Genomic DNA, 27,381 nt, shown 5'->3' with positions numbered 1-27,381 from the left:
TGTACAATTTTACTTACAGTAAAGTAGCACAGGAGTGGCCAACTTCAGTCCTCAAGGGCCACCAACAGGTCAGGTTTTAAGGATATCCCTACTTCAGCACAGGTGACTCAATCAGTGGCCAGTCATCGACTGAGCCACTGATTGAGTCACCTGTGCTAAAGCAGGGATATCTTTAAAACCTGACTTGTTGGTGGCCCTTGAGGACTGAAGTTGGCGGCCCTTGAGGACTGAAGTTGGCCACTCCTGGTGTAGCAGTATGTACAAAGTTACAATGATGTTCAAGTATCTGCCAACCTATTTTACACAAGTGCTTCCATCTTTCATACGGATAATCTCACTGTACCCAGTACAGATTTCATATATGTATACACACACACATACGTTCTTTCATATGTCCCTAATATCGGGCTGGGGCCTCTAGGCCCCACTGGGAACTGTACTTTTTGGGCTCCCGGTTTCCCCCTCCGACCACAAAGTCGTCAGCCGGCTGCTGTGGTTTTTTTTTGGGGGGGGGGGGGAGGTAGTGTGCCACCATTGGTGGCTGGAGCCTGCCTGGGAGGTGAGAGAGGTTGTAAAAAGTAGAGGGTCCGGCAGGCTGACCCCGAAAGTCAGAGCACGCTTCTTCTGATGGGCCTGGGACAATACCCCGTCAGCAGTCCTGGCATGTTATGCCTGCCAATAGGGCACTCCAGGATTGTGGGCCTACTTGGGATTTCCCCAGTGGGCCAGTTTGACCCTGTACATGTCACAGTTCTCCCTGATGTCTCACACAGGAAGGGTCTTGCTGTTATTGAGGAACATGGTACTGCAGCTCTTAGGGCTAGTGCAAATTCCCAAGCAATGCACCCAAGTTATTCTATCCTTACAAAGTCCCTCATTTTGGTTAAGCAAATTGCCTCCAGATGTTTTGCCTCAAGACCTTCAAAACTAGAACCCTCTCATGGAGCACATGCAAAAAACAAACACACACAAAAAAATAAAGATTGTGATTGCGTCACAACCAAACATGTTCTGAAGCCAGTACCTGGATGCTGCCAGAACCTCAGTGTTAGAACAGGTGTATTTCACATAATAGAGGATTTTCACACTAGGGTTCTGCGGCGGAGAAAATAAAAACCCAGATCCCTTCTTCTTTAATAGTAAGATATTCCTATGCACAAGGTGACTGCATAGTGGGCCCATGCCCTTCATTACCCTTACTTTTAGATTCCGTGGCATTTTCAGTAGTCATGAGGTTTGCATCTTCTTCTCGCTGATGGGAGGTGAGGCAGGCGGGGTTAAAAGTCCAGGACTGGCCTCCAACCGACACCCTCATGTCTCCATCCCCGAACACTTTGATCACTTTGCCGATTTGGCCCAGTGCCTGATGTGACAAAATGGAGATAGGATGTGACCCGTCGGTGTCAGTTTTAGCTTTTAAGGTGCCCGCCCCTACTAAGCCCATTATTTAATATGCTTCAAATAAATGGTCTTGTTAGGTTTGCCTAACAAGGAGAAGCAGCTTCACGGGGCTTTCCATTAATGAAGTGGTTCAGTGTATTTTTGTTGGATATACATATCGGACAACGACTGTATGGAGGAAAGCTATTGTAATCCACGTATCTGTACAAAATCTAACCCCTTAAAAAGGAGCAATGGAACCCGAATCATAAGCATCAGATTCTCACAAAGAGGAATGTGCATCAAGGGTAAAAAAAAAGGCCATTATAACATTAAAGCGTGTTTTTGTATTTTAGCATTGTTATTAGTATTTTTTTACAGTATTCTGAGTAAGGGGTCACCCCAGGACTCAGAGCTATTTTCAGGCAGTGCACTGGCACAAAAAACCCCAAAGTATCTTAGGAACGGAGAAGCTGAAAATAACATGCTTCAGTTCCAGTGGATCCCAGATCAGAATACTGTAACCAAATTAATTTCAATTCAAGACGGGATTGCTACTGTGGAAGTCAATTTCCCCATTGCATCGGATTGCAGTAACGCATGAAGGTGCTTTTCTCTGCTTGTATCAGAGTGAATTCAGGAGTGGTTAATGTACTTTGCTACCGAAAGGAACAGCTGCTTAGCGCTTTATTATATTAGTGGGATGTACAACAATTTGCGTATGTAATTGGCCACAGTTTTCCTTTGTCTTTGACGCATCAAAATCCACCAGCTCTTCGCTTTGGAAATCGGCATTGTATGTGAGCAATGGAAACAACAAGCCTCATATGCTAGCCTCATGTACCGCAACAAGGAACACGTTGCATAATATTCATGCATGTTCCACCAAGATTCACTTGGACACAAACTGTTGAGCAGAGTATTTCAAACGCAAGATAACAGATAACATGAATCACACACATTGCGTGCAACACTGAATTAGTGACAATTTCACGTGGGCAAAGCACAGAAGCATGTTACCGAGATCTGAAACACGGAGGTCCATCCGTTCAAATCTAGAACATTTTTAGCATTGTGAACATATTTCTCAACAAAAAAAAATTTGTTTTGCAAAAAGTTTCCTTTAGACTCTTACGAAATATGTAGTATGTAATCAGACAGAGCACACAAAATAGTACAACGGGCAAACCACAGAGGGGAAAAAAAGAAGACTTCGCTACCTGTTGCAAGAATTTGAAGGAAATATGGATAAAAATCACACATGTATCACGGCAAAAGTGGTGCAATTCTAGGGCAAAAATAATGCTCCAGGGGTATCAAAGAAAAACAATATAATTGATTGCAGAGGGGATTTTATCCCTTTGATGCAGTTTTTTACCCCCAGAATTGCACCCCTTTTTCCTTGATACATATGTGCCATATATAGGATATTAAGTTATCCAAAGCAATTAAGTGGATCAGAAATGTGAAGAGGTAGCAACTTCCACAAATTCAGATTGTGCTGTTAAATAGCCCCATCCTATTTTAGAATGCCTGTCAGTATTTGGGCTCATTGGTTACTTCAAGTCACTCACAGGGCCCATATCATCTGTCCATTCCCCGTGATCAACTTGGAGCTTCTTGACTGTATCCATGTTATCCATAACAAGCACAACATCACCAACCCAAATGCTGTTGTGCTAAAAGGAAAGAAAAATAATAAGCTTTTTCTATTTTATGCACAAGGGAAAGGGGAAGCAACAAATAAAAAAGTACAATGCATTTAGGATATGGGAAAGCAAAAAGTCACATTTAACACATCCCATCACACAGCACAGAGGAAAAGCAGCATGTATGTGGCATGGATTATGTCACTCAGCCATGACCTTGGTCAGTTACACTCATGGATAAGTCAAGGAGCCACCAGTATTTTGCTAGATCATACTGTAAATATTTCTACAATGTTGACATAATGCTCAGTTCCACCGTGTATTTATTCCCATATTGTTACCCAGCTTACCCTCTAAAACATGTTTCCAATACATCTAGTTTTACCTAAACCCTTTAAATGTAGACTGGATTATTCTCCGGCACTATAAAGCCTGTGCCCTCGCATACCGTTTTTGCACATTAGTTTGTTTGTTACTAAAGAGATCAACAGGCCTTGAAAGTGAAAGAGGGGCGAATATATGATGGAAAGCCCTGCACTCCAAGAACTATAGAGGTAGTCAAATACCTGGGCACCAGATATCTGAAGATAAAGATATGGCTCTAGGTGTAATCTTTGGGACTGCGATCTTTCAGATCCTCGCCATGGCTTTGTAGTTAGTGACAGATCTTATAGCTAGTATTAGATTTGGACAAGTGCAAAAAAAAAAAAAAGTACTGTACCAGATTGAGACGACAAAATAGAGATCAGTCTACAAGCATGGTTTGAGCAATTTTCTATTTTTATTGCATTACTTTGGAGCTGTTGGATCATTATCTGATTGTCATTGTATTGACAGTTTGAGCCCTAAGGATCAAAATAGAGACCCTACAAAATTGCACTCTATGATATGTAAGTATAGTGCTGTCACTTGTATTTATACCATACAGTAGGATCTGTTTAAAACCAAAAAAAAAATTATTACATCAAAAAAATATATAGTGACATGGTGAAATGAATAAAAAACAACGTTAAAATCCCCGTAGCGGAGTACTGGACTAAGCAGTACACAATGTTGCATTACTTTGGAGCTGTTGGATCATTATCTGATTGCCATTGTTCAATTTTCTAGCTAGTTTACCAACCTTGGGGGTATGAAGGTTTTACATTTAGATACACATAACTAAAGAGGTCGGTGGTGGCTGGTGGTTTGAGAAATTGGGTAAGATTGGGTTTAGAAATTGGGTAAGATTATGATAGGTTTAGCCCTAATTTAGTCTTGCACAGGTCACAGCAATGTCAGTGTACTGTACTATACAGCTGCAGTAACAAAAAGGTAAAAAAATAAATGGCCTAGAAGACACTGCAATTCAGCATTGTACCCGAGGCTCATGGAATGTCCCTAAAACTCGTCTCCAGTTTTGCATTTTATCAACTAGCCAGGAAAAAGAAACCAATCACAGCGTTGTACAGGACAACGTCATATCCTCCCCATGTTTATTCTGATGCAACTCTGCAGCACAGAGTAGTTCTTAACCATGGCAGCCGCAGCATGCACACTAATAGGAAATGTGACAAATATTCCAGTGCTAATACTTTCATGGGAGTGCAGGAAACACATACTATTTACTGTAATCAAAAGACTTCTTTCCCAAAGTACTACAAATCCCAAAGACTACTGCAAAACAACTATTGTTTTTAATTTAAATATATTTATTCCGCTTGTGAGGTATACCGGTCATCTTGTATCCATCAGGTGCCTTAAGTACACAAGCCATACAGAGAAATACACTGCATATCTTCCCTCGTCACATCAGATCTATTACAATCATGCATCCAGTATGGATACACAGTCCCTGCATGTACCTTTGTCAAAGCCCCAGGGTGAAAGGTCCAGCGAGTTTCACTGTTGTACTGGACTCTGACATCGCCTCGCTCAGTGATCCTGTGAACTGTTCCCGTTTGACCAATAAACTGCACAGACAAAACACACACTCAAAATTAACCCTTAAGGGCAACTATCGTCGTCAAAGCCCCAATTTCGTAAGGTCTCCAGCGCCTACCCTGGCCCTTCTACACCCCATCCAAGATCAAACATGCTTGTGTGATGACAGTAAGCCACTGCAATTAGAGCAATTCACATTACTCACGATGACATTTTAGCAATTTCACCCTACAGATCACAAGCGGGAAAGCAACACATTGAAAATGCCAACCCTCGACTTAATGTAGCAATTGCTGATGATGGTCGCAGTGGAAAATGATGTCTCGCAAACCTGTAGTTATTAGTATAATGGTGAAATGACAAACACGTAGACACGGTTAAAGAATTGCTATTTTTCAAGTTAATGATCCAAGTAAGTAAGTGTAGCCATTACCTCTGCCATTTTGGGGTTCCACCCTCCATGCCCCTCTTGCATCTCTCGTAAAATATCGACATCCAAGAGACATTTCACTTTGTCCCCATGCTGGAATGGGTGCTGTTCAGAGCTCTCTTTCCTCTGTATCTCGGCGGGTTTACCTAAAATAAAGCAATATTCGGACTGAAAGGAGGCGATTAAGAGTACATTTATTATACTCCTTCCAACAAGCAAGAAAGGGAGGAAAATCAAATTCTGCATTGTGCATCAGTATAGGTCCCCAAACATCCTACGTACCAAGCTTGGGCAGGTGGTCTCTATAATAGTGGCCTCCAGGAGCGTCAGTGATGCATTTCAGATCCACCTTGCCCTTGTGACCCACTCTGTATACATTAGTAGTCCCGTCAACCCACGTTATGCTAGCCACGCTCCGTCCTGTCTCCACGTCCCATCCACGGATATCGACTACTCGACCAACTTTGGCTTCCCCACCTAGTGGGCAGAATAAGAATAAAACATTGTAATAAATGATCCTACAAAATACATATTTAATTGGGTTTCTTCAAAATCACAGCAGGATTTGAAGCTTTATATGGTGACTCGCTTCTATCTTTTTGTTTTTACTTATTCCATCACTGCCAGAGCTTGCAATACTGCAGGGGGTCACCAACTCCAGTCCTCAATTGCCACCAGCAAGTCAGGTTTCAAGGAAACCCCTCCTTCAGCACAGGTGGCTCAGACACCTGTGCTGAAGCAGGGATATCATTAAAACCTGACCTGTTGGTGACCCTTGAGGACTAGAGTTCAACACTGTTGTAATACTGGTCTTTAGAATAGGTGTCCAGATAAGTAAAGCAGTACAGTGAAGCACATCAGCACTCACAAAGCACAGCAGTGGACAACGTTGGCTGATTATCACCTTTATGTTTACTTGCCTGTTTAACCTTTAAATCAGCGGTGCCATGTCGGCAGTGCCCCCACTGCACAGCTGTAACTACCATGCAGGTTCTCTGGTCGGTGCTTACCATCCTGGTTTCCCCATTCCCAGTCAGGACCACGGACCACCTTGGCTCCTTGGAAGATGCCTTTCAGCACGATACGGGGCATGCCCTGGCGTGGGCTCAGCAAAACTCTGCAAAGAGAAGACCACACAGTAAGCTTGTTACACCAGTCTTAATAAAATTCTGCTTATAAAACAAGACAGATACATTCTCATCAAGAGAACAGGCTTTTATGAGACTGTGAACATGATGGGATCAACTACAAAGTCAATGAAAAAGTTATTTACAAATGAATTCAATTGATCATTATGCATAGAGAAAATACATTCCCAAGTAGTAGAGATGTTGACAATGTATATAAAAATTTTATACAATGGAATTCACTTATGTGAAACCTTGTACATTTTAGTAAACTCCCTAAAAATTACATTCAGCCTGTCCCAAATAATACTTTCTCCAAGCGGCACAAAGAGAGACACGTGTGGCCAAGCACCACATATGTATCTTCAGCTTGCTCATTACCCGCCAATACTGATTCTTGAAGAGGACACCGTTAAAAATGATATAAGACAGACCATGCACACTAAACTATTGCACATGTCACTCATTCAGTTCCAGTGAAAGTACAAAATTGTGATCATAAAAATAATAATTGCTTGAAATGCTAAGAAAAGTAGAACATGAAAACTCACAGTTCACAACAAGTCACGTTACCGATATAAGAAAGCATTCTCCTACCAGGTTGTTCCTGCCAATACTGCCAGAGTAAAAGCTGCTACACCAATTGCTGCTACTGTACCAAATTATGTTGATTTAACGCATCTGTGGATCATTTGCATTGCTTTATTCATAGACCCCCTGGAGCGAGACAAATCTAGCATCAAAGTGTCCTCCATAGATCTTACGATATCATCAGACTTCCAACATTTTGTTTTTGTTGCTTCTGGCTAAATTGTTCATCACAATTAAAAATAAAATGCGTATGTGGTCAGTCTCCAAAAACAGAATATTATAAAACATATGCAGAGGATCTGCGTTCTGTTGCAGGTCCCTTCACTACTGACGTGATTAAAGGAGTCGGTGGACAAGTGATTTACAAGATGTTTGTATTGAGAATGCCACACTCCAACCTACAAGACGGCAAACCAGTCAATATGTCAGGAAGAGTGTGCCATTAATTCAAATTGATCTCCATTGGCAGCACAAACAAAATGATGCAATAGATAGGCAGAAATTCCCACGAGAGCATAACCGATCGATGTGTTTTTTCAACTTGAATGGGCTTATATATCAACGTTATTAAACATTAGCGGCCACGGTTACTAAGCGGTGCTATGCCAGAAGACATGTTCTAGTGCACGTAGACCGCTTAATAAGTTTAATTCAAGTGAAAAGGCTTTAAAGTGTCTTCCAGTACTAGAAGGTCTTATATAGTATGTGGCCAGGTCCTCCCTGGGTCCCCTTACCTCCTGGGCGGCTGTGGCTGGCAGCGGAGGCTGGGGAGAGTGAGGGGAGGTGATCGGGTGCATCCAGTGAGTGCCGGGGATGTGCAGGGTGCGCAGCGGCAGGCGGTATGGCGATCCGGTTGCTAGAGATTGGCCGAAAGGGGCCGCCATTTTTAATATGCGCAGTAACGTCTAGCGCATGCGCAGGAGGAACCCGGAGTTGTGGCGGCCAGCACAGGAAGCAAGCGCAGAAGCTTGGCAAACAGCAGCCATGTTAACTATAGGCTCCGCATGGGGAACTACATCCCCCATGATACATGTCAGGTGGTTAAGCTTAGCCAATACGGCCGCAAGGGTTCCCTGCAGCGGGGGATTGATACATTTGGCGCGTTGAGACCACGCCAGTCGGAGCTGAGTCACAGAAGGGTGAGGGTGTCAGTAGGCCCCTGCACTAGGCCAGAGACCTCCTTATAGGCCCCAGCTAGGCCCCCGATTCCCCTGTAAGTTTGTGGCTGCTACAGGGACAGGCCCTTAGATAGGGAGACTACCCCAATTATCCACCATAGTGTCAGGGACACAGCAGGACGCCACGCAGCAGATGCGGCTTGTGGTCTGGGACCCGATCACCACTGCAAGGTTAGAGACTCATCAAGGTGGGACCCTCCAGCTGGATACCATCCCACGTGGAGGCGGACGCCGTCGCTGACGGCGATGGACCAGACGGTTTCTCTTCAGTCGGTGGTACCGAGTGCCGGAGCACTGGGCAGGTATCATAAACCATCTACAAGTGCGCCAACTTTAACACTGATTGTGGCCAGCGCTGTCACACATACATTGGGTGGGTTGGCTCCTGTAGACACTGGGAGGTTGAGTGCCTGGGCATCTCAGTACTTTGGGAAAAACCCCACCAGGGTGTGGACAGGGTGGTTGGACAGGGGGCAAGGTGTGGGAGTACGGTCCTGTGAGGCCGGTGTTATTCAGTGTACTGTTATTTGCATGTTCCGTAAACCGGTTATCATATACGCTGTGTGTACTTATTGCATTGGGTCCTGTGAAGGGGTTATCTGGTGCTGTCAGGTTCCCTCATAGGTGGAGGCGAACTCAGCCACTCAATGATAGCAGCATTTTTACAGAAGATTAGGTTTCATCAAATGGTGCGAATTACCTCTGGAATGTTCTCAAGTGACTTTGCTGCTCTTTGGCATATTATGCAATTAGCCGCAAACATGAAACATCCTTTTACCAACCAAACATCCTTACATTGCTCACAGTATTCAGTTCAACAAGGGATCTAAATACAGTTGGAGAAATATCACCTTCCTCTTGAAATAATTCAGAGGACCTTCCTTCCAAAAATGTTGCATCTATTATGTACCAAGCAATACATAGAGCTCAAGATCTTCTCTTGAAAAGCATTAGCAAGGAATGGAACATCTCAATCCTGGAAATCTCCAAACAGTATCAACTCCATTGGATTAAGTAAGTGATTGTGTCTCCCCCTAGCGTCATACTTTGTAACTGCTATGTTTCTCCTCCTTACTCTTAGGCCTCGGATATAGTACAGGCACGCGCGACGGAGCGCATGGCGTCACGCACGCCTGTAGGAGAAGAAAAATGTTTTCCTTTAGCAGTGTTACCAGTAATTTACTCAATACTGAAGTAAGGCTCACAGGCCTGTAGTAGACACTGGGATATTCCCTACGTCTACTCTTCTGAAATCTGATTAACAGTCCTCACCTTCTCCCATCTAGATTCCTGTTGTCTATCTTTGGTTCCTCTGTTCCCTGTTGCCAAAATAGAGATTAAGCAGAAATACTGTAATTATTTATTATCAATTACTGTTATTAATTAATTAATTCTGCCCTAGGCACCTTCAACATCTTGGGGGATTATTTTCTATCTGCTGAAGTGGACAAATCTGGCCAATTTGGCCTGAAATAACCCAATGAACTCAACAGGGAAATGTGTTCCTTAAACGGCCTGATCAGCCATTACGGCAGATATAGAATAAGCAGCTTACTATTCCTCACTTCGTTTTTATGCGTTTCTATCCCTAAAAACTATCTTTTGAAACTATCATGTAACTACCTGGGTTACAGATGTGGTGCATACTATTGTTACAACAGAGGACAGAGAAGCCCAGTGCTACATCCAACATGACAGAAACACACAGTAAAATACTTATATATTCTCTTGAAATAGGGTCATTTAGTTTAACCCTTTGGCCAAAGCGTTGTAAGCTTGCAAGCCACGACAAGGCAGACACCTGTTCTGTTTTTACTCCTGCAAGGATCTCCCTTTCACCTTTTCCACTCTTTCCCAATTCCTTTGAGAACACTAGAGGTCTTTTCAGCTTGTGTTTACCTGTCTGTCCCATTCACTATATCCCTTTTTGACACCTCACCACCCTGGGAAGTCCCCTAGCACCTTTGCTTTTACATTAAACAACACCATTTGAAATCCCTGGCCCAGTCTTTCATTATGATAGTAGCATCAAGGATTTCACCAGCTGTAAAAACAGAGTTCCACATTGCTCCCAACAACTTAACTGCCTGGGTAAAGCCATATTCTTCTGGAATCTACAATGCCCTTGTTCCTCCTGATTTTCAATCCATAATAAGCAGGAACAATGCTCAACTCTTGTCTCGTCCTTATTACCCCACACATTGGTAGAAAACTGTCCAGATTCTGCTGTCAGTGCGTCCTGTTTCTTTTCACTTCTTCATTTCACTCATTCCGGTTTTCTACCTTGAGGCCCTACCTTCTTGAATCTCTCTCTTGCTGCCAACGGTTTTAAAACACACCAACTTAAAAATATTTAACTGTAGTTGCATCAAACAAAGCAATGATATGATCTACCTCAGGTGTGAACAGGACGTCTCTGTCTAAATGGAAGATCCAGAATAATGAGATGAGAACCTTGCAGATGCATCCAACTCTATAATGACCACACTATTTTACCAAGCATGTCTCTGCATCAATACTTACGGTCGTGAGTGGGCAGTCTCGTATCTCTCAAACGCATGGGACAAGTCGTGCTTGTTGTTCATGTAGCATTGTGTGCACAGGTCATAGTCGAAACAGACTTTGCACTTCCAGCGCATACCCCGGATTCCATGCTTCTTGCAGCAATCACAGATGATGTTGGGATGGCGCACCCCTGAAAGACAAGACAACCAATTGTAAACAAGTCATTGCAACTTAGTAAAGAGGTGAAAGCACATGTTGCTTTGTAGTATGGTACTGACTGCACTGCAGTGCTCTCCAAGTCATTTACCCTCTACTTATTCAGGGTCATGTGGTTCCCTAAAGCTAAGATTATAGTCCTTACTTGCGTGCACGCCGAGCGCATAGCCTCACGCACGCCTGCAACCCCAGCAATGTGTGTACTTGGCTGCAGGAGATTGGGGAGGCGTGGCGGACCGTCACGAAGCTGGTTCGCCCTCATTGGCAGAACCGCTCACGTGACGCGGCTGCGCTTGAAAAGACAAAAAAACTTGTATTTTCAAAACGCGGTCGCGCCATCGCGCTCACTAGGGGCGGCCACATAGGGATTATGCCATTTGTGTTTGTCGCCCGCGCGAGCACCAATCACACGGAGTATCATCTCAGCCTAATACTGTACTGAAGAGTTAACATCTATGGAAAGGTTCCACAGATCTCTTGAGCATTGACAAGTTAAAAAAAAAAAATGACATTAAATTGATGAGAACTTTGTCCAACAATTTTTTTTTTTAAACAGATTGTAATACCTGATAACCACACCAGATCAGTAAAAACCCTAGGAGATTAATTCTTTAATGTCCGAAGCGACTGTTCAGGAATTTATTGGTGAAACGGATCCAAAAAACTGCTTCTGCCCATATATAATTTATTCCTAGACTGTGTAAAAAATAATCAACAACACCCAGAGGAAATAGTATGTATGTAAGTATGTAAGTCTTTATTTATATAGCGCCATTAATGTACATAGCGCTTCACAGTAGTAATACACGCGACAATCATATAAATAACAAATAATACATAATTGGAAGAGGTGCTTCAGACATAAAAGTAACATTTAGGAGAAGGAGTCCCTGCTCCAAAGATCTTAGGTAGGAAGAACGTACAGAGAAGTCTGGTAAGTCTGGTAAGTGCATCTGCAAAGGCCAAGGTTTATATATGAGGTGTACAGTATTAGCCACGGAGCAGGTGTGTTTTAAGATGGGTCTTAAAGGTGGATAGAGAGGGTGCAAGTCGGATATTGAGGGGCAGGGCATTCCAGAGGTGTGGGGCAGTCAGTGAGAAAGGTTTAAGGTGGGAGAGGGCTTTAGACACAAAAGGGGTAGAGAGAAGACATCCTTGAGCGGAAAACAAAAAAGTCAGGATGGTGCATAGCGAGAAATTAGGCTGAGATGTAAGGAGGGGCAGAAGAGTGTAAAGCTTCAAAAGTGAGGAGGAGAATTGAGTGCAAGATACGGGATATGATAGGAAGCTAGGAGAGGGATTTCAGCAGGGGAGACGCTGAGACAGATTTAGGAAAGAGTAGACTGATTCTAGCAGCAGCATGTAGGATAGATTGTAGGGGAGACAGGTGAGAGGCAGGAAGACCGGCCAGCAGGAGGTTACAGTAGTCGAGACGGGAGAGAATGAGGGCCTGAGTCAGAGTTTTAGCAGTCGAGAAACAGAGGAAAGGGCGTATCTTTGTAATATTGTGGAGGAAAAAACAACAGATTTTAGCTACCTTTTCAATGTGAGAGGAGAATGTGAGAGAGGAGTCGAGGGTGATCCCCCAAGGCAGCGTGCTTGGGCTTGGGTGTATGATAGTACTTCCAACAATAATGTGGAAGGAGGTAGTAAGATGTTATGTTTAAGTCGGGGGAGGGCCATTCATCATAATATAGCAGAGAGACATTCAGAAACTTTGGTCTGTACAGCAGGTGTAAGGTCAGGGGTTGAAAAGTAAATTTGTGTGTCCTTATAATAGTCTATGCCAACCATAGAATCTGCAATAGTGTGGTAAAGGATACTCACACTACACTATAGGGCACTTACAAGTCACATATAGAACTGTATCATCTCTAAATGAATAAAATATCATGCAACGATGTTAAAAGAGACGCCTATACATACAGAAGGCTATGAAAATACATAGTCCTAGGATCCAATAATCTATAGGTCCTGTAAGATCACACAGATAAGGAAGGAAAGCTTCCCTTCCATGATGCAGGTAACCCGGGTACCAAGTAATATAGGACTGAAGTGTGTGCAGATCAGGATAATTCGTCATAGCATGAAATACAGACCCTTCTAAACAAAATTCAAACTGCAAGAAATAAAGTCCAACAAAATTATTACACATAATCACAGTCTCAGTGTTTCAAACTCCAGACTGGGTAACACTGGTGAAATCCCTTTGTGATATTCATTGTATCCCTCGTTTGCACACTCCCTCTGCTCTGCCTGGTTCTGATCACGGCCAATCCAGCGATTTGTGTGAGCTCGTGTGAGGAACTGTTTGGTTGACCAGATTGCAATACCTTCTAAAGACAAAAAAGGAGCTCTTCATAGATGTGTAGTAGTTCGTACAGAAGTTTCCAATACCCATCATTCTCTTCTTCTGGTATAGTGTAACCAGAAGAGATTTTTTTTTGGGGGGGGGGGGGGGAAGTTTGAAAGCATGTGTGCAACATTTATGAAAAACACTGATGTTTGCCCATTGAAAGGTATCACAGTCAGTAAGGAACATTTCTCCCGGTCAAGTGCAGTTAGAAGAACTTCACTCATCATTTTCCTTAAATACAAACTGCATTGTGTACACCTCCAGGTCTTATCCTTTTTTTTGGAAGATGACAAAGCTATAAGAAGTAAAGGAGTGACAAACTGTGCTCATTTGCATGCCATTACCCAGAATCCCTGGCTGCAGTGGAAGCACTGTTTGCCAAGCGATAATGGAGAGAGGCAGGGTTGCAGGCTTCTCTAAGACATGCAAATGCAGCAAAAGTGGTATTTCTATTTACTGTACACTGGACTGTTTGTCACCTTTGTTTTACCCCCCATAACCTAACATCGAAGCAATTTCTCAGATCTGCCATGTTTCTGTGGTGCCCACTGCCCTCCGACATTGAAATGAAACCTTTTCTGCTGTTTATTGTGAACATGCAACTGAAGAGGTCTGTGTCTTTACCTGTTTGAGCGTTGTCATACAACATCAGGTCATAGGCTCCCTGGAAACCAGTTCGATAGTTCGTCCTGGTACCATGATCCCACTGGACAACTACGGTTTTATCAGGTGTTGTAGGGCTGCCCTGGCGTCCAATCTCCACCACCGTGCCCATGGTGCCCTCGCCATTGTCCTGGTTGCCCCATTTCCAATCCACACCTCGCACCACGCGCATTCCCACCTGCATGGCGGCTGAGGGGTCCAAATCCATGTCAACCCAACAATGTAATCCTAGAGGGCTCAGAGAAGACTTCCTGCTGCTATGGTGAGGTCTGAGAGACTGATGTGTATTCCAATGCCACAGAACCAAATTACACCTGAAAAAACAAAGTCATCTGATTAGTGTAACAGCAGTAACCTCAAGGTACTAAATATAATTGACACATTAGCTAATATATTATAGTAAATGTTATATGATACTGCTGGTGCATGAAGTGCTATATTTACTAACATAAGAAGAGTTCAGCCAGATATTTTTTTTTTCAAGGCTGCACAAGTGGCCCTTGAACACAAATTATTTCCCACTTCAGAGACAAGTACCTTAACCATAACGATGTAGCGTTCTACTTCCAGCTGGTAGGTTACCATAAGACACACTTGTGTTTTATACATTTAACACTGATAAGCCTGAGGACTCAACTAGAGCTGATAGATCTTTTCCATTCGGACTATTAACTGCACAGAGATAATTCATTCATTTAAATGCATTACACTGGGGTTTTGTTTTGCGTCAGTGAGTTTTATATCCATCGCGTAGAACAGGACAAAAATCAATGTGGTTAGTAAACAAGTGATCACTCTGCTGGCGAGAAGGGGAATGGCGCACATGAAATGGAAAGGCGTAGGTTGCTCAGGCTCATACACTTTCACCGAGTCTCCTGCTTTTGTAAATCATTTACCTGCCATCATTATACAACTTCAAAAACAAAACAAAACATCCACTCAGAGTTTTCACTGGTGTCTTGTTGCTTTCTTATATGAACTTGCTAAACATAGAAAATATCCACGAGAGCCGATCCAATGAAGCATGGCATTTTTATAACTATTCTATGCAGCTTCTTCAGCTTTAAGTAAAACACAGACACAACCCTGAGCGCCTCCCTCTATGGAGTATGCAGCTAGGAAAAGAATTGGCCTCACATTTATAGCAAAACAACTACACAAACCCTGGGCTCCTCACAAAGTGGCTTGAAATTTATTAGTGAAATTCTACATTTTGATCCTTAATCTAATAACAAAGGAGTCGTTTAGTTGCATCTTTTGATGAAGAAATGATTTAAGCCTGCTAACCCCATCAAGGTAACCTCCATTTCAGCAGGTACATATACTGAATGCATATTATTTCTTATTGGCCTGTATAGAATTTCAGGATTTGTGTATGTTGTTTCCCATAAATGTGAGGCCATGCTTTCCCTTGCTGTATAATCCATAAAGGGAGGCGCTCGGGATTTGTGTATTTGTCTTCTGCTTTATACCAGTCAGTTTTTCAATCCAAGATGATTTTTAGACCTCAAGCTTTGATCCATTAAAAAGGATATGCACGGATTGAAAGCTAAATAAGAGGGAAAGACATGTCATGGAAATCGGCCTATTCCAACATTATTCTAGCTGCATTTCAGAAGTATCAGTCAAGCTTAGAATTTCTTACAGTGGTTTCACATTCCGATTGCACACAGCAAATGCACATAGCACGTGTGAGCATATTCACACGTCTCAGACAGGTCTGCAACCCTGCTTTTCCCCCATTATCTCCTAGCATACAGTGCTTCCACTGCAGCAAGGGATTCTGGGAAATGACATGCAAATGAGTAGTGTCACCTTTTGCTTCAAATCCATTTTGACATGGACCCCTATAAGCTTATACCTGCTGCATTACACAGCTTTTCAGCACAGACTGGGTTAAAGAAGTACATAGGCAGTAAATATACGCAAGACAGTTTTTTTTTTCTTTTTACCTTCTGGGTCTCATCAGTGTGAGTCTGGTTATACTTGCTTTGCCATTTGAAGCTGGGTAGGTTTCAACCACATCTTATATAAGTTATGGTGGGTAAAAAAAGTGCCAAAAAGCCTCCACCGTATAGCATACAGCAAATGAAAATATCACTTGTGAGCACATATCGTAGGCAGGTCTGCAACAGTCTAGGACATTTGGTCGTGACTCACTCCGCCACCGGCTACTTTGCCGCTCAGGTAATGAGACAAGAGGACACAAATAACTTTGTATTCACAGCTGTATTTAATCTGAACCCCTTCAGAGTACATTCAAAAGGCGGACAGCCTTTGGCACAGCCAAAGGCTGTGAGCTGTTTGCTGATGTTAAAGCTTCTCTATTTCAATCTGAAACTCACCAGCCCTTTTATCCCCTGTACCCAATTTTCCAACTCTATCTGTCCATGAAATATCTGTGAATTGACAGTATAACCTCTGTTCTTTAATGTAACCATGTATTGTTATAACTCTGTGCCCAGGACATACCTGAAAACGAGAGGCAACTCTGAATGTATTACTTCCTGGCAAAGCATTTTATAAATAAATAAAAGGCAAGTGCCTTACCCTAAATCCCCCCAGCCTAAAAGTCCTACCCTAACCACTAAAACCCCTTAAATTAACCCCCTACCCTAACCACTAAAACCCCTTAAATAAACCACCTACTCCAACTACCAAAACCCCTTAAATTAAACCGCTACCCCAACTACTAAAACCACTTAAAATTACCCCCCCCTTACGTCAAGCACTAAAACCCTTAAATTAACCCCCTACCCTAAGCGCCGGCGGCCATATATGGTCTGCTTTTCCCCATTATCACGAAGCATACAGTGCTTCTGGGAAATGACATGCAAATGCCTACTGCAGAACACTGGAGTATGCTTTGTTTACGTATGCTCCTATGCCTCATTTAGTTCCGGCAATCTGCTTGCTATATAGGTTATATTAGGTGTTTGCCCCCAAGGGAACTTATTTCAGCACCTGGCATTGAAAATTAATTAAAGCAAGCAGGAAACCAAATAAAAAGATAATGATGGGCAGGATGGGGGTGGCCGAGAGCGAGAAACGTGTTAAAAAAATAAAAAAAAGTGAGAGCACAAGGGAAGAGACATCAACCTGACAATAGTGTTGATTTGTTGCTTCTAATGCTTACAGTAACATTGCTGATCTACAGTTTTGCCCTAACTCCTTGGACATGTTTAACCCTTCACTGTAATAACAATAATCTAAAAAGGGACAGCTTCACATTTGTTTTGTTTAAGTGGAATCGAATCTTTTTTTTAAGGAAGCCAATTAAATTAACAAGTATAACAATAATCTAAAAAGGGACAGCTTCACATTTGTTTTGTTTAAGTGGAATCGAATCTTTTTTTTAAGGAAGCCAATTAAATTAACAATTTTACTTGTATCCTGTGAAAAATAAATGTTTTCCTTTTCTGTGGATCTTTGGCATTCAAGCATATCAGCTTTTCTAATTACTCTACAAACAACCAAACCACGTACACGTAGATTCAAAAAACAGTGTCATCACCAAAAGACAACAGCTACAGAACCTCCAAAGCATCCGTTTTCCATGTTAAAAGTAAAACAATGTATATGCAAGTACATGTGGTTCTTTTTGTCCAATATGTTCTTTTTCAAAAAGGTGTTCGATCAGTTGCATACTTTTAACCTACAGAACATGCCATTGTGCTCGGTTCACTTTGCTCCTCGGAGGGACTGACCCTATCAAATAAAATAAGGCCCTATAAATACTAAAACGGATTATGATAGAGCGAAGCAAAATTGTGTGTGAGCAGTCATACGATATGACGACTACAGAAAATGCAGGGCTTGCGTTTCTTCCCAGAGCAGACTCAGCAGTTTCACTAGTTTGCGTATTTTAGAAGATAATTTGTAAAGGAAGACACTGTGAGATGTAGAAGCTCGTTTCCATGTACAGATGCAGCCACCAGATCACTTGCCTTGGAAAATCTGGGGCAATCTCCCAATAAACTGCAACATTTCTGTGAGATTTATGCAGCCAGACTAATGGCCCATCGGATTATACAGCGTGGAGTCCCTGCAGTCCCATGCAAACTGAATGGGACTGCAGGGACCCCTGCTGTGTTAAACTGATGGGCATTAGGCCGCGCTTATAGTGCCTGCGACGTCGCTTCAAAACAAGTGTATTGAAGCTGTTGCGTGGGCTTATAGTAAGTAAGTTAAGTCACTTCAATTTGATTTTTCCAGCGACCGTACAAGTTACAGGGGTTAAGATCCCAAACAATCATGGCCTTTTTCCAGCACTGGCCACAGGAAACATAGTAATACAGTGGGGAATATTACTGATATGGAACAAGAGCAGGATTACCCCCACCCGTCCCTGAACAAAGCAGTAGCACTGCTTTTGCAAGGTAAAATACTATATGCATTACAGTACATGCAAAACATGGGATAAAAACAGTACCACTGCTTACAAATGCACCATACAATATAATGTATATTGGAATAAAAGGGCAAAACCTGGGTACCCAACATTAACCCCATGGTTAGATGAGAATAAGCAACAGGGCAGTGTCCCAGGATTTTTCATCAGCCTTGCCATCTATTTCGTCCCACCTATTTATTCCGATATATACATGCCTAGTTGATATTCATTAGGATCTGTTTAATTATTATTGTGTTCCTTTATAAAGCTGTGTTTTTCGGTAGTTGTAATTTTATTCATGTTTATATTCCTATGTTTTATATTCAAGAGAACATTATTCGCCTTTTGTTGATAGGCATTTATCATACTGTTAACAAGTTGATGTTTCAGCTAATGTCTATCGACAGTTATGTTTTAATAAAAAGAGACCACACACACACACACACACACACACACACACACACACACACACACACACACACACACACACACACACACACACACACACACACACACACACACACACACACAGGTTAAGAAGATCTATTCAGACGTTAAATAAAACAGCAATACCCTCCCCCAAAAAATAAATCGAAGTAGTAACACAACTAATAATAATAATAATAATAATAATAATAATAATGTGTATTCATGCTGTGTAGTCACCTACTTTTGATCACACTGGCATTATGTTTGCTTCGTATGTGTAAATGGCAGAGGCCATTTTAAATTCCCAGTGCAGAACAGTTTGAGAAAACATATCTTGGATCAGGAGTGCACAAACTGGGTGGCGCGGCGCTTACAGAGGTCCTGCGCTCTTCCCCACAACATTTAAATTAACTGCCGGGGGAGCGCGCGAGGCCTCTGTATATCCCGCACCTTGTCTCCGGCAGCTTCTGGCAACGCGTCGCCATGGCAAAGCGGCATCAAGTGACATCAGAGAAAAGGTACGAGGGGGAGCAGGCAGCTGGGCACAGAAAAGCTTGGGCACCCCTGTCCAGAATAACAATAAAGAACACAGCAAGACAGCTTAAATTAAAAAATACAAATACTGTATATAATAATATTGTGCAAAGAAAAATAGCCAATGTTCCAGAGGTTCCAAAACAATGCACATTTCGCTATGCACAATTGTATTGTATTTTTGATTTAAGTTGTCTTGCTGTTCTCCTTATTATCACTAATTCTTTAAACCCATTGCAGATGCGATGATTTCCTACCTAAACACCAGAGTACCAGCTGACCTCCAGGTCATGTGGTCGACCACATGATGCGATTAAGCTCCGGACACCGGAAACGAGCGGTCAACCTGGTCACTCCTTGGAAAACGAGTAAGTGCCCATGATATACCTGGTGTACGTCATAAGGACACTGTAACGGTTAATGGATTTCATATTTCCAGAGTGTAACTACAACATCTTACATGGTTCACATCACTAAAAACACTAGAACAGAAAAAAATAAACACGTACAGGCAGCGATGTATTTCCAGATGGGTATTTGAAGCAGGGGGTCTCCGGAGTTGAACCCCGTTAATTTTACCTCCGGGGACCCTTACTTCCAGAGAAACTTGCCTCCGAAGTAAGTGCTGTTAGCTGCTCTGGCTCAGCAAGCAAGGATTTCAGGTTTGAAGCTCCCGTGTCACATAGGCCAATAGGAAGCTGCACCAATGACGTCACAGCTTCCTATTGGCCCGTAGGACCTGAGTGCTCTGAACAGAGGCCATATTGTGAACCCTGGTAGCCGAGGAGAGCCTCTACCGGCACCTGTAAATTAGGTATCTCAGGAAGCAGGGTTCTGCAGAGATGAAATCAGGTTCAAATCAGAAGACCCTCTGCTTCAACCCTATATTAAAATAAATTTAATCGACTAAAAAGAATTTCGCCTCTGAGATTGCTGCTTTAACACAAAGAAAAATGTAAGAAGGTTGTTTCAGAGGCTTCTTATATCTCACACAGAGAGATCACTATCACCTCACACCTGGCAGATTTGGGGTGCAAATAAAAAGGGGAAGATATGGAGCAGGATACAGTAGGCGCAAAACAGGGTACATTTCAATATAATATGTGCACCAGGTAACTCCTCCTACAGATATTCCCCATATCGCAAACTGCTGTATACAGGGCAAAAATGCAGCAGAGGAGCCTTAGGCCGCGTCCATAATGGGTAGGTGTGCGCGCGCCTCTAGCTGGAGCGATTTGTGCGAGCTAAGTAGACGTGACGGAGGATGAGGAGCAAGGGGAGGGTGTGTGTGTGTGTGTGTGTGTGTGTGTGTGTGTGTGTGTGTGTGTGGAACCAGTCATGTGACCCGGCCGTCGCACGACAAACATTTGTTTTCTCCTGCATCGCGAGCACCGGCGCTCTGGATCGGTCGCGCGCATAATGGCCGCCGCATAGAGGTCGCGCTCACCATGGACGCAGCCTTATACACTGAACCAAGGAGGCACAATGCAAAAACGCCTCTTTTCACACTTTTGATCCAGCATTGCTGGACTACATACTTATCAATGCTTTTTTCCCAGCAAGCAGAGGAGGCTGCAGATTTGGAGAATCATTGTGTACTTTTTTTCCCTTCACAACTAGGCATGTATCACTTTAGTAAAGCACCTCTAAATGACGCTTACAATGGCAACAGTGTAATACCAGCTCTAAATTACATTTACACGGTGATTAACAGGTTCATTACCACAGCGCATCCACTGTATAATAGGAGCAGCTTTGTTCAATGCAATGCTGGGCTGTCAAACAATATTTTCAGTGCCAATTTAGGAGACAAAAAAAAAAAATATTAAATATATATATTTTTGTGGTTCTAGATCAGCAGAAAATAGATTTAAAATATGCCAAAACTAAAAGAAGACTATTACCCAGAAGTCCAGCGATAGGTCAGTGGTTTCTAGTAATGGGCTGGTGACTCACATACAGTCAGTAACTCGGCTCCAGTGTGTTATTACATCACAAAGGGGCAGCCATGGGACGAATCACTGATTCGTTCTTGCTAAAAGCAATGTATTTGCAGATATGTGATGATCATTCAATGTAAAAATAGGTTCTTGTGAAGCCCAACACTGGCCTCGGAATTAATATGTTTTTCTCTACACATAGAAAACACATTTTGAACATGACACCACTTCTCAGTAACACTATGGTATGCAAAGGAGGCCGCCTATGTCAATGCAATAGTTCTACATTCTATGAACATGCCCCTTTTTCTGTGGGATTTATTTTTACAAGATCCAGGTTCATTTGTATGTTTGCTATTTTTCCTACCGATATAGCACGTGATCGAGTTACATTGTCATAGGTGACCCCAATGTCACATGTCCCATTCACAAATACTCAGCAGTGTCAGAAGTGACACCAACATATTTTTTTTATTAAAGCAGGGACCCCGTCAATCCTGTAATAATTATTTTATTTGTTTCGATGTCACTTACTACATACTGTGAATAACAACAGATTGGTTTGGTTGTTTTGCTGTCACTCGCTGTATTCCTGCTTAGTAAAAGCAGAAGGAAATGTGCTCGTGGAGTTGTAATCAGGCAGTATGCATTCAGTGCTGGGAGATGGTGATGTTAGAAGAGTGACTGGCACTGTATCTAGGGATTGCCAGACCCCAGCCCAGCCTCTAGCCTTAAAGCAGCAGAACCTGCAAGACTGCACAATGTTTTATTTTATTATTACAGGATTGAAGTGGGGGGTCTCCGGAGCTGAACTGTCTTAATTTCAGCTCAGCGGACCCCCTGCATGCCGAGATACTTACCTCTAATGCAGTGCTGGTATCTCTGTGACGTTTAAATGCCCAGGTCATGCTGGCCAATAGGAAGCTGCACTGGATGACGTCATGGCTTTCTATTGGCCCACGTGATGTGGGACATTTAAGCCGCCATTTCGTTAGGCACACAAGATACGGTGGCTGCAGATACCAGCACCGCTACAGAGGTAAGTAACTCGGCAAGCAGGGGGTGAAATTAACACAGTTCAGCTCTGGAGACCCCCCCGCTTCAATCCTGTAATAATAAAATAAAACATTGTGCAGTCTTGCAGGTTCTGCTGCTTTAAGGCTAGAGGCTGGGCTGGAGTCTGGCAATCCCTAGATGCAGTGCCAGTCACTCTCCTAACATCACCATCTCCCAGCACTGAATGCATACTGCCTGATTACAACTCCAAGAGCACATTTCCTTCTGCTTTTACCAAGCAGGAATACAGCGAGTGACAGCAAAACAACCAAACCAATCTGTTATTTGCTGTAGTGATCCTGAAAAACCACAGGCTTTTGTGAACGCCTAATGTTTCCTTACCGTACCTCCACAACAGGCTCAGGAGACCGCTCAATTAGCATCCAAGAAATGAGGCAAGGAGGCAGATGTTATTAGGCTGCTGGTGATAAGTTCATCTGACTTCCCAGTGTGCAAACATGGTCGGAGTAGCGTATATTATCGTAGCTTCCTGTCTCGTCTTTAAAGGTAGAAGAATCACAGCACGGAAGATCTGTGTTCACGTGAAGATTAGATGGAATCCCTCTCCCAGCTTAGTCCGTGTAATTCTGCTGTCGCAGGCATGCGCTGATTGCGAACGGGGGAAGAAAAAAAAACCCTCCCTATTAATAACAAAACAGAAAAGGCTGGATCCATATCCATTACAGAAAGGCACAAGTCTGTGCTGTGTGACGATGAAGCAGTCAGTGGTATCTTGTCACTGCTTGTGAAAGCAGACTGACAGCTCGCAGATATTAGCACTTCTGGGATAGATATCCTCAGGGCATTTCGGCTTTCTATTGTCCTTCCTGTGCCAGAGAAAAGCGCAGCATAAACAGGCACCAGGCGGTGGGCTGCTTCACTACCCCTGGTGAGATACAGGGGCACAGCTCAAGGCAGGTCTCATACCCAGATGTCAGTGAGAAAAGACATATAGGTTTTTAAAGGAGCAGTGATCTGGCTGGTTCTACGCCCCATTCTCATTGCAATTGCCAAACTATAACACAACAGAAGTGATTAGGTAGCAGTGCTCAAGTCAAACACCATACTTTATACAAAAAGTCCACATTTTTTTAAAATTTGGATCAAGCATTTACAGATGAGATCAGGGGTGGCCAACGCCGGCCCTCAAGGAGCAAACAACAGGTCAGGTTTTAAGGCTATCCTTGCTTCAGCACAGGTGGCTCAATCAGTGGCTGCACCACCTGTGCTGAAGCTAGGATATCATTACAACCTGACCTGTTGGAAGGTGTCTTGAGGACTGGAGTTGGGCCCCCATGGATTAGATGATAGCAGATCTTGCTATTTTCATACACGTTTGGTCCAACATGATTTCCCTTAATAGCTCTATGTCCTTTAATTTCCTCTGTGACACAGAGAATTGCATTTCATGCGAGTAAGCCAGGAAATTACCCACTCGTTTGCTGTTGGATGGGCCTGCAGTGCACTGCAGAATAATAATCGTGAAAAGAGCACATATATTGTACTGTATTTTCAGATCCTACTAACTCCGTTTTCTTATGTGTCAAATAGGGAGAATACCGCCTCAGCCACCTTTAATCTCACTTGGTGGATTCACACATAGAAAGAAAAATTCCCATGGTGTGAGGTCAGTGTTCCACATACAGTAGATCAAACCGAGAGTTGAAGTGTTTCAAAGTTCTTGTCCATAATTCACTGCAGGCACGAAGGCAGTGTTTTGCAACCCGTTTTTTGGTTAAGGAACCTTCTAATTATATTGTGAAATTCTGAGAAACCCCAACCTCCCTAACAGTGCGTCTGAGATCAGATGCATAGATCTGGTTTTCACTAAAAACTTCTCTCTGATTTCTCCATTTCCCCCCTCCTCTCATCTCATTTTCTATCTCACTTCTCCACCTCGTTTTTGCAAAGGCCTGTGCTCAATTAAGCTATCAGCTTTTGATTCCATTTTACGCTCCTCACTCTCCTCCAGACCCCGACAAACTGGTCAGGAACTACAACTTTGCCCTATGCTCCTTTCTTGATCTACATGCCCCGCTTTCTCTCTGCCATTCTCACCCTTCTAAACCCAGACCCTGGCTAAATTGCCACACGCACATGCTGCGTTCCTGCACTCGTGCCTCTGAACGCCTCTGGGAGGAAATCTCACACTATCGCATACTTTCCTCACTACAAATGTATGCTATCCTGTTTCAACTCTGCCCTCTCTCAGGCTAAACAAATCTACTTTTCTTCACTAATCAACACGCACAAGTCTAACACACGCCAACTCTTCTCTGTCTTTGACTCCCTACTCGGACCACCCTCGGCTGCCTGTTCTTCTTCCTCCATCTCACCTCAGGACTTTGCTGACTATTTCAAGGAAAAAGGTGGAATCCATACGTCAGGACATCCCCTCCCATACTACACCTCCTTCCTAAGGCGACATCCATGCTGCCGAAGAACTCGTGGAGGCGTGCGCACGGCACGATCAGAATGCCTTAAGGCAATGATCGCGCCCATAGACTGCGCGTGACAGGAGGAGGGGGCACGTGGTGCGCGAGAAATCAGCTCAATCTGATTCCTCGGCGCGACAGCCAGGTCACATGAGCGGTTCATCCAATGAGGGCGAACAGCTCCGTGACGCACCAAGACACGCCCCCCACGGCGCGTCTAGCATGTCCAAAAAACGCTTCCGCTGTACGCGGGTGGCGTCACACGCGCGGTCTTCGGCAGAATGGACGCAGCCTAACTCTCCCTCTGCCTTCCTTGACTCTTTTTCTGCTGTCAGAGGAGGATGTGTCATTGCTGATCGCCACTTCTCCCTGTACCACTTCCTCTTGACCCCATTCCATCCCATCTCCTAAAACCTCTTGCTCCTACTCTAATCCCTACGCTCACACACATTTTTAACTACTCCCTCTACTCTGGTACCTTTCCCTCCTCCTTCCAACATGCAACAGTTATACCATTACTTAAAAACAGCAAGTGTGACCCGACCTGTCTTTCTAACTATCGACCTGTCGCCCTCCTGCCTTTTGCCTCTAAACTCCTTGAACGTCTTGTATTCTCTCGCTTGCTCCATTTTCTCAACACCTATTCGCTCCTAGACCCTCTACAATCTGGTTTCTGCACCGCTCACTCCACTGAAACAGCCCTCACTAAAATAACTAATGACCTCTATGCTGCCAAAGACAGATGTCATTACACTCTGCTCATATTACTAGAACTCTCTGCAGCATTTGCCACCGTGGATCACCCTCTTCTACTTAACATTCTCCATACTCTTGGTATTCGTAACACAGCTCTATCCTGGATCTCCTCTTACCTCTCCCATTGTACTTTGTGTTTCTTCTGCTAACACGTCCTCCATCGATCTCTTTGTGGGGGTACCCCAGTGCTCTGTCCTGGGACCTCTCCTCTTTTTTTCTTAACACACTCTCTCTAGGTGTCCTAATCACATCTCTTGGGTTTAACTATCCCCTCTACGCCGACAAGACACACACACACACACACACACTTACTTTTCAACCCGACCTTAAACCTGCTGTACAGACCAAAGTTTCTGAATGTCTCTCTGCTATATCATCCAGGATGGCCCTCCACTGACTTAAACATGGCAAAAACATAGCTTCTCATATTTTATCCCAAACCTGGCCCTACCTCCTCCTTCCACATTACTGTTGGAAGTACTGTCATACACCCAGTAGCACAAGCATGCTGCCTAGGGGTCACATCGACTCCTCTCACATTCAAAAGATATCTAAAATCTGTTGCTTTTTCCTCCGCAATATTACCAAGATACGCCCTTTCCTCTGTTGCTCGACTGCTAAAACTCTGATTCAGGCCCTCTGTCACGGTAGCTAGTGATAGGTTATAATATACACAAAATATCTGGGTTGAATTGAACACGACTTAGATATAATAAATATAGTTTATTCCTTAAAGAAGGTGAACACACAAGATGATACAAAATATAGCACTTACTTAGGGGTTGGACAATGAAGCAATCAGGTACAGGATTGGCAATTCATTCAGCAATACAGGATATAAATGAAGACATCACGAAGGCAATGGGTATAGGGTTTACACTGGTTTATATGGGATTTCATTCCTATACCCTGGCATTGAGTGCAGGACATTGGATGACAATTATCTGCACCCAATCCCTCCTTGCCAGCTAACGTGGGAACATTGTTAGATCATGCCCCCAGTTAGTTGGCACATGCGTACTTCTGGCCCTTGGGGTCTCATTTCTTTAGCCCCACACAAAAGTCAGGGTGCCTAAAAGTCTACCAGACTTGGATCTGGTCAGGAAATCCTTTGTCTGTAAGTGTGAATTACAGCACTTACAGACCACTCAAGCCCTGTGTTTCTCCGCCCTAATGTATACAGCCAGAGTGGCTGAGCCTTTGATCAGGGGGTCTGTTGTAGACAATGGGTCGCCAACCTGAGCATTAACATTAAGCAGAACCATTAACTTTCGCGGGCTTTCCCCCCCGCCTTGAAACACAGTACATTTCTTTATATATATTAAAATAATCCGTTCGGCTGGGCTGAGCGGGTCGAAACTTGCCAGACCCTCATGCCGGAGGGGACTCTCTATGGTGGCCAAATTTCAGCTCGCTGCGACCCACCGGACCGGAGTTAGACAATTACAGTTTAAAAGCACTTTTGGAACATGAGGCTTTTTTCTGCCATGTAAGTCAATGGCAGAAACCCAAACTTTGCAATTACCCTGACTCCGTTCTGTTGCCCCGAGAGGGTCAGTATTTGCCATGCAATCCTGCCGGAACTAGGACTACATGGTGGCTGAATCTCAGCCCTCTATGTTGAACAGAACCGGAGTTATGGGTTCCAGGTTTCCGCCATTCTGACTTAGCCGTTTTTTACTCGCGGCTTTTCTCCATTAGAATCAATAGGGCCGGCGCCTCCATAGGAAATGCATGGGCCGGCGCCGCCATAGGATTCAATGGGACCTCCGCTATTAGAGTCTATGGTGCGACCCTTATAACGAGCGCAACCCTTTACC

The 27,381-nt window shown here is 43.5% G+C and overlaps 1 protein-coding gene across 6 annotated transcripts in view; it reads right to left on the bottom strand.

The window, feature by feature from the left end:
- Positions 1 to 27,381, bottom strand: part of MIB2 (MIB E3 ubiquitin protein ligase 2) — a 98,752-nt gene that overhangs the window by 18,735 nt on the left and 52,636 nt on the right. For 3 of the 6 annotated variants that reach the window (XM_075604815.1, XM_075604810.1, XM_075604814.1), the window contains exons 2-9: positions 13,980 to 14,332; positions 10,802 to 10,973; positions 6,393 to 6,499; positions 5,665 to 5,859; positions 5,386 to 5,528; positions 4,874 to 4,981; positions 2,955 to 3,059; positions 1,201 to 1,363 (exon numbers count right to left, since the gene is read on the bottom strand). In XM_075604815.1, coding sequence (XP_075460930.1) covers positions 1,201 to 1,363; positions 2,955 to 3,059; positions 4,874 to 4,981; positions 5,386 to 5,528; positions 5,665 to 5,859; positions 6,393 to 6,499; positions 10,802 to 10,973; positions 13,980 to 14,226 — 1,240 coding nt within the window. In that variant the 5' untranslated portion in view covers positions 14,227 to 14,332. Of the gene's footprint in view, positions 1 to 1,200; positions 1,364 to 2,954; positions 3,060 to 4,873; positions 4,982 to 5,385; positions 5,529 to 5,664; positions 5,860 to 6,392; positions 6,500 to 10,801; positions 10,974 to 13,979; positions 14,333 to 22,717; positions 23,161 to 27,381 lie in introns of those variants that run through there. The other 3 variants (XM_075604816.1, XM_075604812.1, XM_075604813.1) reach the window with 3 other exon arrangements.

This window comes from Ascaphus truei, chromosome 6, assembly GCF_040206685.1.
Source record: "Ascaphus truei isolate aAscTru1 chromosome 6, aAscTru1.hap1, whole genome shotgun sequence".
Classification (NCBI taxonomy): Eukaryota; Metazoa; Chordata; class Amphibia; order Anura; family Ascaphidae; genus Ascaphus; species Ascaphus truei.
This window is presented reverse-complemented; position numbering and strand designations above follow the sequence as displayed.